This window comes from Balaenoptera acutorostrata, chromosome 7 (genome assembly GCF_949987535.1).
Source record: "Balaenoptera acutorostrata chromosome 7, mBalAcu1.1, whole genome shotgun sequence".
In the NCBI taxonomy this organism is placed as follows: domain Eukaryota; kingdom Metazoa; phylum Chordata; class Mammalia; order Artiodactyla; family Balaenopteridae; genus Balaenoptera; species Balaenoptera acutorostrata.
The window spans coordinates 108,386,286-108,401,865 of NC_080070.1; the positions used below are offsets into that span (position 1 = coordinate 108,386,286).

At 49.8% G+C, this 15,580-nt stretch overlaps 1 protein-coding gene across 2 annotated transcripts in view; it reads right to left on the reverse strand.

The window, feature by feature from the left end:
• Positions 1 to 12,420: 12,420 nt before the first annotated feature.
• The window catches only part of NUDCD3 (NudC domain containing 3), a 74,827-nt gene continuing 71,667 nt past the window's right edge, over positions 12,421 to 15,580 (reverse strand). Inside the window, exons 6-7 of one of the 2 annotated variants that reach the window (XM_007187707.2) lie at positions 14,068 to 14,213; positions 12,421 to 12,539 (exon numbers count right to left, since the gene is read on the reverse strand). In XM_007187707.2, coding sequence (XP_007187769.1) covers positions 14,103 to 14,213 — 111 coding nt within the window. In that variant the 3' untranslated portion in view covers positions 12,421 to 12,539; positions 14,068 to 14,102. Of the gene's footprint in view, positions 14,214 to 15,580 lie in introns of both variants that reach the window. The other variant, XM_057549759.1, reaches the window with a different exon arrangement.

The window sequence follows — 15,580 nt, forward strand, 5'->3', positions numbered from 1 at the left end:
AGATGAAACCACCACCTCTCCCAGGCTTGAAGGAGTAACCTTGTCTAGAAGATAAAACTTGTTCAACCCTGCCCCAACTCTTGATTTTCCCTCAAATATTGTACTTGTCCAAACAGCCTATTCTATTTTTAATAGCTCCCAGTAGTTAAGAATGTGCCAAGACCTGTCAGTGTCCCAAAGAAGAGGATCTCAGTACCTAGATTCATGCATGCTGACTGGAAGTCAGACCTTCAGGCAGCAGCTTTTAAAGTATGCAAATATACACAGTCCTGTGGAACTGTAAGCGTAAGCCCTGCTAGCCACCAGAGCCAGGTGATCTGGAGTTACCCCCTGGGCCACAGTTACAAAAATCAGGGCTCCTGATGAGCATAGCTCTTTTCTTGGTGATACCAGTGAGCTGGAGCAAGGCAGATGGAGAGCGCCAAGATGGTGTCAACAGCCTACACTCCTTGAGAGTGGCTCTATAAGCCACTAACTGTGTGCCGAACCTGAAGTCTGCCCCTCAAGCTGATGCTCTAAGATAAGCAAAGAAAGCTTCTTCACAGAAAGACTGGAGGGTATGCCTCAGTCCACTGTGCCCCAGGGGTGGCAGCCTGCCAAGAACCATCTCTCCAGTTGCCACAGTCCTGTGGGACTCATGAATGCAAGCCCTCCTGGTCCTCAGAACCAGGTGATCAAGGGGTGTTTCCTGGGTGGCAGCCGCCGAAAAATGGGCACCACACCAAAAAACCAGGGCACCAATGCAGGGAAAGATCCCCTCCAGAAGACATGGCACTCTGTAGCATGGCAGAGGATAAGCAGAAAGATAACATCCACCCTCCGAGGTCTCTAGAAAAGATTATAATTAGCCCCTAAATGCATACCTAATTCGAAGCCTGCCCCTCAGGCCTCAGTCATGATGATTAGCCAATAGGCCTTCTTCATAGAAAGACAAAGCTCCTGGGTCTGTTACTTCTTGCTGTGTCTGAGGATGGCTGTTTAAGAACTCTTTCTCCACTGCTTACAGTCCTGTGAGACCCACAAGTGTACGCCCCACTGCCCGCCAAAGCCAGGCAATGTATCAACAGATGTGTCTCCTGGAAGCAGTCACAAAAATCAGGGCACCAGACAAGGGTATGAGCTCCTTTCTGGGTGACGCCAATTATTACAGTCCTGTGGGACGAGGAACGCAAGCTCTCTTGACCTCCAGAGCCAGGTGATCCAAGAGGCATCCCCTCGGCAGCAGCCACAAAAATCAGATGTGTGTAGAAGTTCCCTTCCAGGAGATACTGGTGCTCTGGAGAGTGGCAAAGGGAAAGCACAAAGTGCCACCAGTCTCCATCCCCAGAAAGTGTTCTAGCAGGCTCTTAAGATGTGTGTGTTAAATTAGATGCCTGCCTCTCAGGCCAATGCTTTAATATAAGCAGATGAGCCTTCTTCACTTTAAGTCTGGGTGTGATCGGCTGCCTGTGAGCTGGGCCCTAGAGTGTGTGGGCCCAAGTGCACAAACCCTTTATGAGAGTCGCCACTCATATCGTTACAGTCTTGTGGGTCTAGGGATGTGAGCCCCATTGGTCTTCAAAGTTAAATGTTTTAGGGGCTCGTCTTTCAAGTGCATGTCTTAAAAGCTGGGGTGCCTGATGTGGGCACCTCTCATCAGAGAGAAGCTCCAGGTTTTGAGTTCCTTCCCAGCCGCTCCTACCCACTTCGATGTGGTTTTCTTCTCATTTGCTGAGTACAGTTATCACTCAGCCAGCCCTTAGGTTTTTCTAAGGGGAAATTGTTCCATATATAGTTGTAGAGTCAGTGTTTCTGTGGGAGGAGGGGTGTTTAGGATCTTCCTAAGTCACAGTCTTGAACTGGAACCAGGACTACATCAAACTAAAAAGCTTCTGCAAAGCAAAGGAAGCCATCAACAAAATGAAAAGGCAACCTACTGAATGGCAGAAAATATCTGCAAGTCAAACGTCTGATAAGGGGTTAATATCCAAAATATATATAGAACTCATACAACTCAATAGCAATAAAAAATAAATAAATAATAAAAATTTAAAAGTTCGATTTAAAAATGGGCAGAAGATCTGAATAGACATTTTGCAAAGAAGACATATAGACGGCCAATAGGTATGTGAAAAGGTGCTCAACATCACTAATCAGCAGGGAAATGTATATCAAAACCATAATGAGCTATCACCTCACACCTGTTAGAAAGGCTACTATTAAAAAGAGGAGAAACACAAGTGTTGGCAAGAATGTGGAGAAAGGGGAACTCTTGTGCACTGTTGGTAGGAATGTAAATTGGTACAGCTACTATTGAAAACAGTATGAAAACTTCTCAAAAAATTAAAAATAGAAGTACCATACGATCCAGCAATTCCACTTCTAGGTATTTATCCAAAGAAAATGAAAACATTAACTCAAAAAGATATATGTTCTCTCATGTTCATTGCAGCATTATTTACAGTAGCCAAGACATGGAAACAACCTAAATGCCCACTGCTGGATGAATGGATAAAGAAATTGTGGTATACACATACAATGGAATATTATTCAGCCATAAAAAAGAATGACATCTTGCCATTTGTGACAACATGGATGGACCTCAAGGGCATTATGCTAAGTGAAATAAGTCAGACAGAGGAAGACAAATACCATATAATGTCTCGTATAAGTGGAACCTTTAAAAAAAAAAAAAAAGCTCATAGATACAGAGAACAGATTGGTGGTTGCCAGAGGTGGGGTTAGGGGTTGGAGAAATTTTTTTTTAACTTAAATAAAATAAATTTTTAAAAAATAAATATTTTCTATAAAGTAAAAAGTATAGGGGACTTCCCTGGTGGTGCAGTGGTTAAGAATCCGCCTGCCAGTGCAGGGGACACGGGTTCAAGCCCTGGTCCAGGAAGATCCCACATGTCGCAGAGCAACTAAGCCCATGCACCACAACTACTGAGTCTGCGCTCTAGGGCCCACGTGCCACAACTACTGAGCCCAGGCGCCAAAACTACTGAAGCCCGCGCACCTAGAGCCCATGCTCTGCAGCAAGAGAAGCCACCACAATGAGAAGCCCACGCACTGCAACAAAGAGTAGCCCCCATTCACCGCAGCTAGAGAAAGCCCACACGTGACAACAAAGACCCAACACAGCAAAAATAAACAAATAAAATAAATAAATTTATTTTTAAAAAAACAAAAAAATTATAGAACTGAAAAATATACTAACCAAGTTAAAAACTTTGCTGGATGAACTCTCTAGTAGACTGGAGATGACAGAGGATATAGAATCAGTAAACTTGAAGAAAGATCAATAGAATTTACTCATTCTGAACAACAGGAGGAAAACAGACTGAAAAATAAAATGAACAGAGCCTCACAGATTTATGGGACAATGACACAAGATCCAACATTCACATCATATCATTCATATCATCTCAGACGGCAGGGAGAAAGAATGAGGGGCTGAAAAAGTAATTAAATAAGGTCTTTAAAAAAATCCCAATTCTTACAAAAGACATAAATGTACAGATTCAAGAAGCTGAGAAAACCCTAAATAGGAAAAACCTAAAGAGACCCACACCAAGACACATCATGATTAAACTTCTGAAAGCTAAAAGCAAAGAAGAAAATCTTAAAAATAGCCAGACAGAAACGATATATTTGTAATAGAGGAATACCATTCAAATGATAGCAGATTTCTCACTGGAAACCCTGGTGGTCAGAGGTGAGCGGCACAATATTTTTCAAGTGCAGAAAGAAAGGAATAGTCAGTTGCAAAATCCAGTGAAATTATCTTTCAGGAATGCAGGGGAAATAAAGATATTCCTAGATGAAGAAAAACTAAGAGAATTTGTTGCTATCAGACCTATCTTTAAAGAATGGCTAAAGGAAGCTCTCCAAATAGAAAATAATAACAAAAGAAGGCTGGAAACTTCTTCAAGAAAAGAACAATGGAAAGGACAAATATAAACAGGGAATTCCCTGGTGGTCCAGTGGTTAGGACTCTGTGCTTCCACTGCCAGAGGCCAGGTTAGATCCCTGGTCAGGGAACTAAGATCCTACAAGCCACGTGGTGTGGCCAAAAAGTAAATAAAGATGAACACAATCGACTACTTCACTTCATGAATTTCTTTAATCACATTTTATGGCTAAAGCAAAAATCCTAATACCATCTAATGTGGTTCCTCAACGTAGAGGAAGTACTGAAGACAGTTGTATTTTAAAATTTGGAAGGATAAAGAGCCATCAACAAAAGTGTCTACACTCACTCAAAGTGATAAAATGTCAACACCAATGGACTGTGACCAGTTATATATGTATATAGAAATACCTAGTGCAATCACTAAATAAAAGTATACAAGGCAATATACTAAAAAATGTTACAAATAAATCAGAGTGGAATTATTAAAAGAGGTTCAAGAAATCCAAAGAAAGCCAAGGAAAAAGAAACAGAGGAATGAGAAACAAAGGGAAAAAACATAAAATTTAAATAACAAATAAAAGCCTAACATACCAATAATTGACTATATATGGTCTAAATACACCAATTAAAAGACAGAGATTGGTAGAATGGATTAAAAAAACATGCCCCCAACTACATACTGTCTACAAGGAACTCAGTTCAAAATATAATGAAAATAAATGGATGGGAAAAGTATACCATGTAAACATTAATCAAAACATATACTTTTTACTATTTTTATTATTTATATTAATATAGCAGGAGTGGCTATATTAAGTTGAGATAAAGCAGTCTTCAGAGCATAGAAAATTACTAGGGACAGAGCTGGACTTCACCTAATGATAAAAAGATCTACCAAATAGGTATAGCAATCTTAAATGTGTATGTATCAAACAACAGAGCTTCAAAATGCATGAAGCAAAACTGGTAGAGCTGAAAGGAGAAATTGACAAATCCAGAATTAAAGTTGGGGACTCTCAGGGAATTCCCTGGCCGTCCAGTGGTTAGGACTCTACACTTTCACTGCCAAGGGCACACATTCAATCCCTGGTTGGGGAACTAGGATCCCGCAAGCCACATGGCACAGCTGAAAAAAAAAAAATAAAGTTGAGGACTCTCAGCAATTGATAAAACTACCAAATGGACAAGGATATAAGAAATGAACAACACCATCAACCAACAAGAATTAATACTTATAGAACACACTCTACACCCAACAACAGCAGAATACACATTCTTTTCAAGTGCCCACTGACACCCACCAAGACAGACCATATCCTGGGTCATAAAACAAACTTTAACAAATTTAAAGGAATTGAATCACACAGAGTATGCCCTCTGACAATAATGGATTTAAAGTAGAAATCAGTAGAAAGACAAGAGTTTGTAGGAAACTCTACAAACACTTGCTTGGAAATTTAACAACATATCTGAAAGAAGAAGTCTCAAAGAAAAGTAAGCCATAGAAAACTGAATTTTAAAAAAAGTTGTTGGAAGCAGCTAAAGTAGTGCTGAGAGGGAAATTTATAGCATTATGTGTACATGAGGAAAGAGAAAAAACTGCAAATTAATTACCTAAGCTCCTACCTCAAGAAACCAGTAAAAAGAAGAGAAAAATAAACCCAAAGGAAGGGGAAGAAAATACAAAGGATAAGAGCAGAAATAAACAAAATAAAAAACACAAAGACTACAGAGAAAATAAATGAAATAAAAAGCTGATTCTTAACAAAAAATCAATAAAATTAATAAAACTCTACTAAGATTGACAAGATAGAAAGAGAAAAGACACACATTACCAATATCGAAAATGAAACAGGGGATATCATAACAGATCCTACAACCATTAAAAGGATCATGAGAGGATGCTATGAACACTTTTATACACATAAATTTGACAACTTAGAAGAAATGGACCAATTTCTCAAAAATTACAAACTACCAAAACTCAGACAAGATGAAATAATAACCTGAATAGTCCCATAACCATTAAAGAAATTGAGTTGTAGAGAAAGACAAATACCGCATGCTAACACATATATATGGAATCTAAAAAAAAAATGGTTCTGAAGAACCTTGGAGCAGGACAGGAATAAAGACGCAGACATAGAGAACGGACTTGAGGACATGGGGAGGGGGAAGAGTAAGCTGGGATGAAGTGAGAGAGTGGCATTGACATATATACACTACCAAATGTAAAATGATAGCTAGTGGGAAGCAGCTGCATAGCACAGGGAGATCAGCTCAGTGCTTTGTGACCACCTAGAGGGGTGGGATAGGGAGGGTGGGAGGGAGACACAAGAGGGAGGGGATATGGGGATATATGTATACGTATAGCTGATTCACTTTGCTATACAGCAGAAACTAATACAACATTGTAAAGCAATTATACTCCAGTAAAGATGTTAAAAAAAAAAGCCAATTTCATTTCTATATACTGAAAACGAACAAGAGGAGAGGAAAATAAAAGATGCAATACCATTGACAACTGACCTAAAGAATACAAAGTGCTTAAGTACATATGTCATTGACATATATACACTACCAAATGTAAAATAGATAGCTAGTGAGAAGCAGCTGCATAGCACAGGGAGATCAGCTCTCTGCTTTGTGACCACCTAGAGGGGTGGGATAGGGAGGGTGGGAGGGAGACACAAGAGGGAGGGGATATGGGGATACAGGTACACATATAGCTGATTCACTTTGTTATACAGCAGAAACTAACACACCACTGTAAAGCAATTATACTCTACAATAAAGATGTTAAAAAAAATACTTAGGTACAAATCTAATAAAACACATGCAGAATCTATATGAAGAAAATTACAAAATGCTGATGAAGAGATCAACGACGTAAATACTTGGAGAGACATACCACATTCATGGATTGGAAGATTCAACATAGGAAAGATGTCAATTCTTCTTAAATTGATTTACAGGTTTAGTGCAATTCTTACCAAAATCCCAATGAGGTTTTTTGTAGTCTAGACAGGCTTATTCTAAAATTTGTATGAAAAGGGAAAGATCCTAGAATAACCAAAACAAGTATAAAAGAGAAAAAGATTCACAATGTCAAAGCTGACCATATAGCTACAGCACTCAAGACAGTGTGGTATTGATGGAGGGGTAGACACATAACTCAATGGAATAGAACTGAGAACCCAGAATAGATCCACTGAAATACGTCCAATTAATTTTTGATGAAGGAGCAGAAGCAGTTCAATGGAGGAATGATAGCCCTTTCAATAAGTGGTGCTGGAGCCACCAGGGGGTAAAAATAAGAACCTCAGCCTATACCTCACACTTCATACAAAAACTAACTCAAAATGGATCATGGACTTAAATGTAGAACATAAACTATAAAACTTCTAGAAAAAAAATAGAAAATCCTTGAGATCTAGGACTACATTAAGATTTTTTTTAGACTTGATACCAAAAGCATGATTCATAAAAAATTTTTTAATAAATTAAACCTCATCAACATTAAAAACTTTTGCTCTGAGGAAGACTATGCTAAAAGGATAAAAAGATTAATCACAGACTGGGAGAAAAGATTTGCAAATCACATATCCAGCAAAGGACTTTTACCTAGAATATATTTTAGAAATTTAAACCTTAACGTTAAAACAATCAATCCAATTAGGAAATGAGCAACACACTTGACAGACATTTCACCAAAGATATATAGATGGCAAAAGGCACATGAAAAGATGTCTACCATAGTCAGCCAGTGGAAAAATGCGAATTAAATCACGATAAGATACCAGCACCCACCTATTAAACTGGTTAGAGTACAAAATATTGACAGTGCCTGTATTAATTTCCTACTGCTGCTTTAACAAATTACCACAAATTTAGTAGCTTAAAAAAACAGTTACTTTCTCAGAGTCCTGGGAGTCAGAAGCCCCAGATGGGTCTCGTGGGGCGAGACTGTGTCCTTGTGGAGGCTCTGGGAGAGAATCCTCTTCCTTGCCTTTTCCAGCTTGCAGACCCCACCTGCATTCCTTGGCCCACGGTCCCCTCCACCTGCAACTGCTAGTCGCGTCCTTCCATCATTACAGCACTCTGACACAAACTCTTCTGCCCCCCACTTCCAATGCCTGGATGCAGAGGGGGCCCGTGGTGGGCAGTGCAGAGTGCTGGGGTTGCAGTATCTGACTGCCCACCTGCTACAGCCATCGCCCGGATCCCATCTGCCTGGGCTCCCAAGCTTTCAGGAGAGCCAGGAAACTGAGACTTCTGTAAAATCTCATTTCCAATACCGGCAATGAACTTTAAAAAAAAAAAATTTTTTTTTTTTTGGCCACGCCATGCAGCATCGGGGATCTTAGTTCCCCGACCAGGGATCGAACCCGCGCCCCCTGCAGTGGAAGCGCGGAGTCTTAACCACTAGAACACCAGGGAAGTCCTTTAAAAATATTTTAATGGGTATGAAGTTTCACTTTGGGAAGATGAAAAAGTTCTGGACATGGACGGTGGTGATGATTGCACACCAAGGTGAATGCACTTAATGCCACTTCAAAATCGTTAAGATGGTAAATTTTGTGTTATGCGTATTTTACCACAATCAACATGTTAAAGGATGTGGACCTCCTGACTGCCCTGGCTACCAGGTCACCTTCCCACCTTGAGGTCAGGAGAGGAAGGGAGGCCTGAGGAAGTGGGGAGGAGAACAGAGGGAGGAGGGAAAGAGGGATGGGAACAGGGGAGATGAAAGCAGAGGGGAGAGAGGAGAGAAAATTGGAGGTGGGGGAGTGGGACGGAGGAAGGGGGAGAGAGGAACAGAGGGGGGAGGGGTGGGGAGAGAAATGGAACAGAGTTAAGAGGGGAGCAGAGGGGGCCTGGCCAGGGACTGTCCTCCCAGGGCTGGGGCTCCTTGAAGGAGGGCAGGGTGGTGACCTTTGTCAGGGTCTCTGAAGGCAATCGTGAGGGGCCAGCCAAGGCCAGGAGAAGTGGGGGGATCTGAAGGTGCAGGGTGGGCAGGAGGCCTGGCTCCAGGAGGCCAGGGGTGGCAGGCGGTGCTCCTCCCCTGCCCCACTGCTGACCCCCCATGGGGTGGTATCCCAGAGGGGCTGCAGACACCACAGGCCCTTCGCAAGCATGGGTCATTCTGCAGCTGAGGAAACTGAGGCACAAGGAACCAGGCACCCTCCACCTCCCAGTGGTGGCCTCCAGCCTGGGGCAAGGTTGGGGAGACCCGCAGGTGCACCTCCAGGCATGGAGGTGATGGTGAGAGGGGGGCAGGCTAGGGGGATCCATGAGGTTACGATGCCCCTAGAGGGGTCAACAGGTGCCTTTTCAGGACCTGTCACCCTGCACACCTGGGCCCATGTGAGGTGAGCTGGGACCAGGTGGGTCAGGCAGGGAAGTAAGGAGGGAGGATTGGGGGGGTGGGGGTGGGTAGTAAAAGAGGGAGGAAGGGAGGCAGGTAAGATGCAGAAGCTGATGGGGGCTCTAAGGGGCCTGGCCGCCACCCACCCCTAACCCACTCCCCTTCCCCAAGCCTGCTCCTCTTCAGCACACATCAGAAGCTTCTCCCTGCTCGAATCCTCAGGAATTTGGGATGAAATCCAAGGCATGACCCTGGCCTTCAAGACCTGGACTCACTGGACGCTCACTCCCCCATCCCTGGCCCCAGGCCCTGGGGTATGCGGGCGTGCTGTGGGCTCCACCTGGCCTGCCGAGTCCCTCCTCAGGCCTGCCCGCCCCAGATCTCTGTGCTTTATATGGGTCACTAAGCCAGGAAGTTGGGGGTTCCAGAGGCCACGCTGTCTACATCCCTCGTAAACACCGGGTGCACCGTCCTGGAACTGGCGCCGGGAGGTGCTGATCCACAGAGTCCAAGGGGGTACCCAGGATGTGCTGATGCTGTCCAGTCCAACACACTGCAGTGGAATGCTCCAGAAACACCGTCTGCCTCCCCCTTGACCAAGGGTTAAGGGCTCCCCCGAGGAGTTGGCACAAACCTTGCACCTGGGAGACTAGGGGTGGCCCGTGTTGGTGCTTTGCGCTCCCAGACACGGATGGGGCTGTTCACCTTGAGGACACACAGGATGTACGGGGCCCAGCAGGGCACGTCCTGTCCCCTCCTTCCTGCCCCTGCTTCCACTTCCCTTTGCTATCCTTCGCCCTCTGCCAGCACCCTGCACCCTGGCCCGTGGTCTCCTGCCCCTGCGCCCTCTGCACTGGCCCAGCCCTGACAGGTGGTCATTGAGGCTGCTGGCAGCTTCCCCACCTGAAGTCCCCGCTCTGCAGCCCTTCCCTGGCCTCTTGTTAACCCCAAACCCTCTGTGAGACGCTGTGTGGGCCAGGCACACCCTCTTTGGGGCCTCAGACTTCCCATGCTGCAGCTCGGCGGTCTTCCCAAGTCCAGGCCCACCAGGGGACACTGCCCTAACCCTAACCGTAACACGACGCTCCTGACCCGGTCCCTGCCAGGCCATAACCTGGGCAGCTTCCCGATTACCCAGCCCCTCAAGGAGCAGGCCCCCCATCCCCGCAGGAGGGGCCTCCCCCAAACCCCCGCTGCACCATTGCTTCACCGTGACCTCCGGTGGCCCTGTCCAGAGTTAGCCGGCCCTCAGGGCCCTCCTCTGCCATGTCTGGGCTGGTAGGGTTTCAGCAGGCGAATGCTGGGGGCCTTCCCCCCTCCTTCCATCATCCACCTGCAGAGCATCAGCCAGGGCCAGGCCACCTCCGGGGTGACGCTGGGAATGGGGGCAGGAGCGGGGGCCCAGCTCACGCCTCGGGGGTGACACTTCCTCTGTGACCACTGCACAGTGGGGGTTTGAACCAAAACGTCCCTAATGCCCCATCCAGCGCTGGCCAAAAAGCCTAGGATCCCTCCCAGGAGGAACCAGGACAGAGGTGGTAGAAGGCCTGGCCCGAGCTCCCTGGAGAAGCCCTGACTCACTCTCGGGTCCAGGCACCTCTCTCGCGAGGCCCTCCATCTCCAGGGGACAGGCTCGGGCCTGCCCTGCAGGAGGATGGCCGCATCAGGCCCACTGGCTCTCTGTCCACAGCTGGCGTGACTCCTGTTCCACCAGGCTGGCCCCTCTCGGCCCAACCAAGTCCGAGTCACAGTCGCCAGACTCTCCCAGTGTGGGCTGGAGTGCGTGACCCCAGCCCCGCCCTCCCCACGCCAGCAGCAGCAGGTGCCAGAGCCTGCAGAGTGGGGCTAGGACAGCAGAGTGGCGTCCAGCTCAGGGACCCGGCTTAAGAGGGGAGGGCAGATCTAAGACCCCCAGCTGGCACCCGACGGTCCTTTCTTCCCTCTGAAGGCAAGCCGGTGACCCAACCTTCAGTTGTAAAGAATAAAACCAAGGACGTAAGACAGAATAGACCAGATAAAACCATGCTCGTGCGGACTGGCTGAGGGGTGAGCTGAGTCTGAGGTTACAGAATATATTAATTTTTCCTTGCCCCTGAAGTTGTGACAGGGACCTGAAGGAGAGGCCTCAGGATTCCTAACCATGTCCACGGGGGCATCAGGGAGCTGAGCGAGAGCTTGCCAACCTGGTGTCCAGGAAAGGTATGCATAGCAGCGGCCAGGCTGAACCACCCGACTCCCAGACCACGGGGGACCAGTCCCACGTGTGCGCCACTGTCGGGGGCAGGAGCTCTGCTCTGGCGCCTGCCCTCTGGCCAAGAGGGAGAGAGCACTTACCGAGGACTGGCGATTCCGAGTCCACACACCACTCTTCATTCACAGAAACAAGTCGTCCAACCTGGGCTGACCCTGCTGCCAGCTGGCCGTCTGGGCAGCAGACTGGAGCGGGGTTTGGGTCTGTTCCCCAGACTGTGTTCTGGGTGGTCAGGTCTTTGTAAGGCAGCTGCCACTTCCTGGACACACTGGCACATAGACTACTCCTGACTCTTCTCCCTCCCGCACACTTTGGAGGCAAACTGTTGAGAGATGGTGCCTCTCCCTCCTGGCAGATTATTTCTGCCCTGGGAGTTTGGAGTTTGCTTGGTAATTCCACTGTTGAGCCCTCTGCACATTCTTCACTCATTCAAGAAATGCTTAACAAGATATGCTCACCAGGTCCTGCCCACCGAGCATGGCCCCTGGAATGGGGGAACGGGCAGGGGGTTCTGGAGAGGCTGCCATGTGACTGAGGAAGGGGATGTGTCACACACCTGTTATGTCCGGAGCGGGTGCAGGCAGACTCGTGAGCCCAGCGTTCCGGAATCCGGGCAGGTAAATGCAGCACTGAGGACCCTCGGGCTGAAGCCTTCTGACTCCTGTTTGGAAATGCACGCAAGCTCTAGAGCTACAATCTTTTCTCCTGACCAAAAGCTTATTAGATTTCTGAAACCTGTGTGAAGTCTCGCCAGGATGCGGGCTGGATGAGAAACACCTTTGGGAGATATTTAGGAATTTCCCATTTTGGCGTTTGCTGTGTACACGGGCCTCAGGGCTAGAATTCAGGTAATGTCCACACAGTGAGAACTGTCTTGGCAACGAACGTCACACACAGACCCACAAGTGCTTAAATACAGATTTATTGCAAACCAACACCGGAGACAGGGTGATTTCGCAGGCGTGCACCCCACTTCCTTGGACCTCAGCTGACGGAGCTCAGGGGCCAAACTGCTGCTGCCGGGTCTGAAGAGAGAAAACAGGCAGAGTGCACAGGCTCCAGAGCCCAGGCCGGCGGCGAGGGGCGGAGGTCTCCCACAAGACGGCAAGGGCGACCGAGCGCTCCCTCCCCCGAAGCCCAGCACTCCCAGATGCCTGCGAGCTGCTGTTACAGCGGGCGGGTGGGGAGAAACGCAACACTGAAAATCAAATCGGCCAAAAGGAAGAAAACTGACCACCGAGTCCACAGCTCCCAAAGTCTCCCAAATAGCTGAGGTGCAGGCACCACACCCCACCTGGTCACGGCAGAAGATCCCACGGGGGTGGCGGAGGGGAGGAGGAGACAGAGGCGTGTTGAGAATGGTTCTCTCACAGACACGTGCCAGTGAGGCCTTTCACTACGTGGGACAGGTGTGCAAATCCTGAGGGCGCTGCAGAGGGGCCTCCAGCAGCTCCATGAGCAGCCTCGGTGACAAGTGCAAACAGCAGGGCCCTGTGGCCCTGTGCCCCCGTGGTGGCGCTTCCCCCAGCCACCTGGTGTCCACACCTCCTGTGATGGCATCAGAGCAAGCAAACGCTTCCCGGGGACCCAGGGATGTGTCTACAGGGCGCTGTGAGCCAGAAACCTGCCCCCACAGACTGTGATGAAGCAGCTCCCACCTCTGCAGTTGAAGGGGGAAGTCTCCAGAAAGAACGCCCCCCAGACAGGGCTCCTTCCTCCCCCAGCCCAGAGGACAGAGCTCACGAGGTGCAGAGACTTGCAAGGTAACCGCCCAGAAGGGCAGCCCCACAGTCCTGGCGAAGGGCACAGGCTCTGGGTCCTGGGAGAGCGGTGGGAGCAGAGCCACGAGTTCTGTGAGGTGCAGTCTGGCCTCAGCCAGGAAAGGACCAAGGGCTGCACCGAGCAGCTGACACACCACGGGGCCTCCTGAGGGTGCCTGGCCCCGCTCACTTAGACAAGAACTGGATCCCCCGAGAGAAAAGTGCTAGGCCGGGTGGGAGCAGAGCAGCCCGGTCAGGAGAGGGACAGAGCCTGCCGTGCCTGCACCTGAGGCCACAAGACACTTTCTTCCAGCATCCAGATCCGGCGGCAGGACCCCAGTTTCCGCAGCTCCTCAACGAGGCTGAGGCAGGTGGTGAACGCGTACAGGCAGGCGGGCAAGACCACACGTGAACACACCCAGCAAGAGGGCAAGGCTGCGCTCTCCCCAGACTGGCCAGAAGCCCGGCCCTCAGGCCGCCCAACCCTGCCCGCGCTTCAACAGGCGAGCAGCACCCACGCCCGCCCCAAGCGTGAGAACAGCAAGCAGAGAGCGCAAGAGCAGCAAGCGGAGGGAGGGAGTGGCTAATGGGCCAGGTGGGGCACCCGCCGGGACACCCCCTGCTCTCTAACACCCGCCCTGCAGCCACGCAGCCCCGCCCTGCTCTAGAACAGTCTGGAGATGCAGGGCCAGCGTGGAGGCCGGGTTCACCCTTGAAAAGAAGGATGGCAAGGGTGAACCAGACAAGCGAGTCCCCGGCAGGAGGGAGCCGAGGGCCGCGGCTGAGGCCCCACCTCCCCGCTGGCGAGGGCTTCCTTTCCTTCGGTCATTAAAACTGCACAGCCCCCGGGGAGATGTTGAACATGGCCGGGTCGAATCGCTGGCCTCGGAAGGGAGAGCCTTCAGCATCCCACCCCTTCTTCAGCATCTCATGGACTTTCTACAAACAGAAAATAGAGAGATTAACTGTAGTCACCAGGCCCGCACGTCCTAGAACAGGACTGCTCTGCTTCCTCCGGAAGAGGACCTGCCCAGGGTGACAGCAGACCCTCCGCAAGACTGTGCTCCCCACATGCAGATTCCACCCCCATCTTGTCCCCAGCGAAGCACCGGCCATCTTCCTGGCTCAGATGCTGTCTCTTCTCACCAGAAATACCTGTCCAAACTCCAAATGGCCTCAGGGCTACAGCCCACAGGGCTGACTGAGGTGTAAAGAGGGGTTCTCTGCTCCCCTTTCCCAGGGAGAAGGCTGGTGGCCTCAAGGCCTGCACTCTCAGATAGTCTGGGAATGACCCAGGCTGTGACCCAGAGAGACCTCAGGAAGTCTGGCTGTGGACCCACCAGTCACCGACCCCTGCAGCCCCTGCGGGGCAGAGGTCAAAGCTGCTGGATCACGTATCCCAGCACACGGGCAGCCTGGACCATCCAGCCTTCAGAGGCAGCAGCAGGCCAAGCACTGTGGCCTGGGCCAGGGCACTGCAGGAGGCTGCGCCCATGAGGGAGGTCCCTCGCGGTGCTGTAGGCCCTCCTTCCCCGCGGGTCCCCAGGTCTGCCCTCTGTGCTTCCCTGCGAATTCATCAGGCTGGGAACATCTCCCCTTCCTTCTGACCAGGAGAAACAAAGAGACTCACTGCCACGGGGCCAGAAAGCCCTGCCCACCTCTGGCCTCTAGGCTAACAGACTGAGCTGAGGGGAAAATTCCTGGTATCTGGTGAGGCTGCAGGACTCTCCTCCTGACAGGGGCCTTCTCTTCCCTGTTATTAAACCTACATGGTGCAGCAGCAAACACATCAAAGATGGGCAGTACATCTCAGGGATTAATCCATATTACTCCCAACTTGGCACAGATGACACACGCCAGGGACCCTGGGAAGAGCGCTGGAGGAGTGGGCAGTGCTGCCCGCAGGCCGCCCCCCGGGGAGAAGGGACCAGAGAGGCTGGCCCCACCCACCAGCCTGACTCCGGTGCTTCCTGGCAGCCCTGCTGGGCCAGGCCTCCTCCTCCGTCCCATCCCTCTTCCTCTAGCTCTTGCCCACCTACCCCTCTGAAGCCCCCTCCGACGCCCCCTCCTTCTCGGTCTCTCAACTCACTCTGTGCCCCTCATCTAAGCACCTCGTCTCCTGAGTGAGCCCCGACCCACCTGACGTCCCCGTGCACCGGCCTCGTCACGGGCGGTCTGACGGGCCCTCACGCTCCAGCTCCACAGGTCCTCGGCCCGCTGCCCGTGCTGGTCCTGCCCCAGGCCCCTCACGGCCACCACCTGCTTTCTTAAGCCGCCCCTCCTCCCCGTAGCCCCCATCTGAAGCC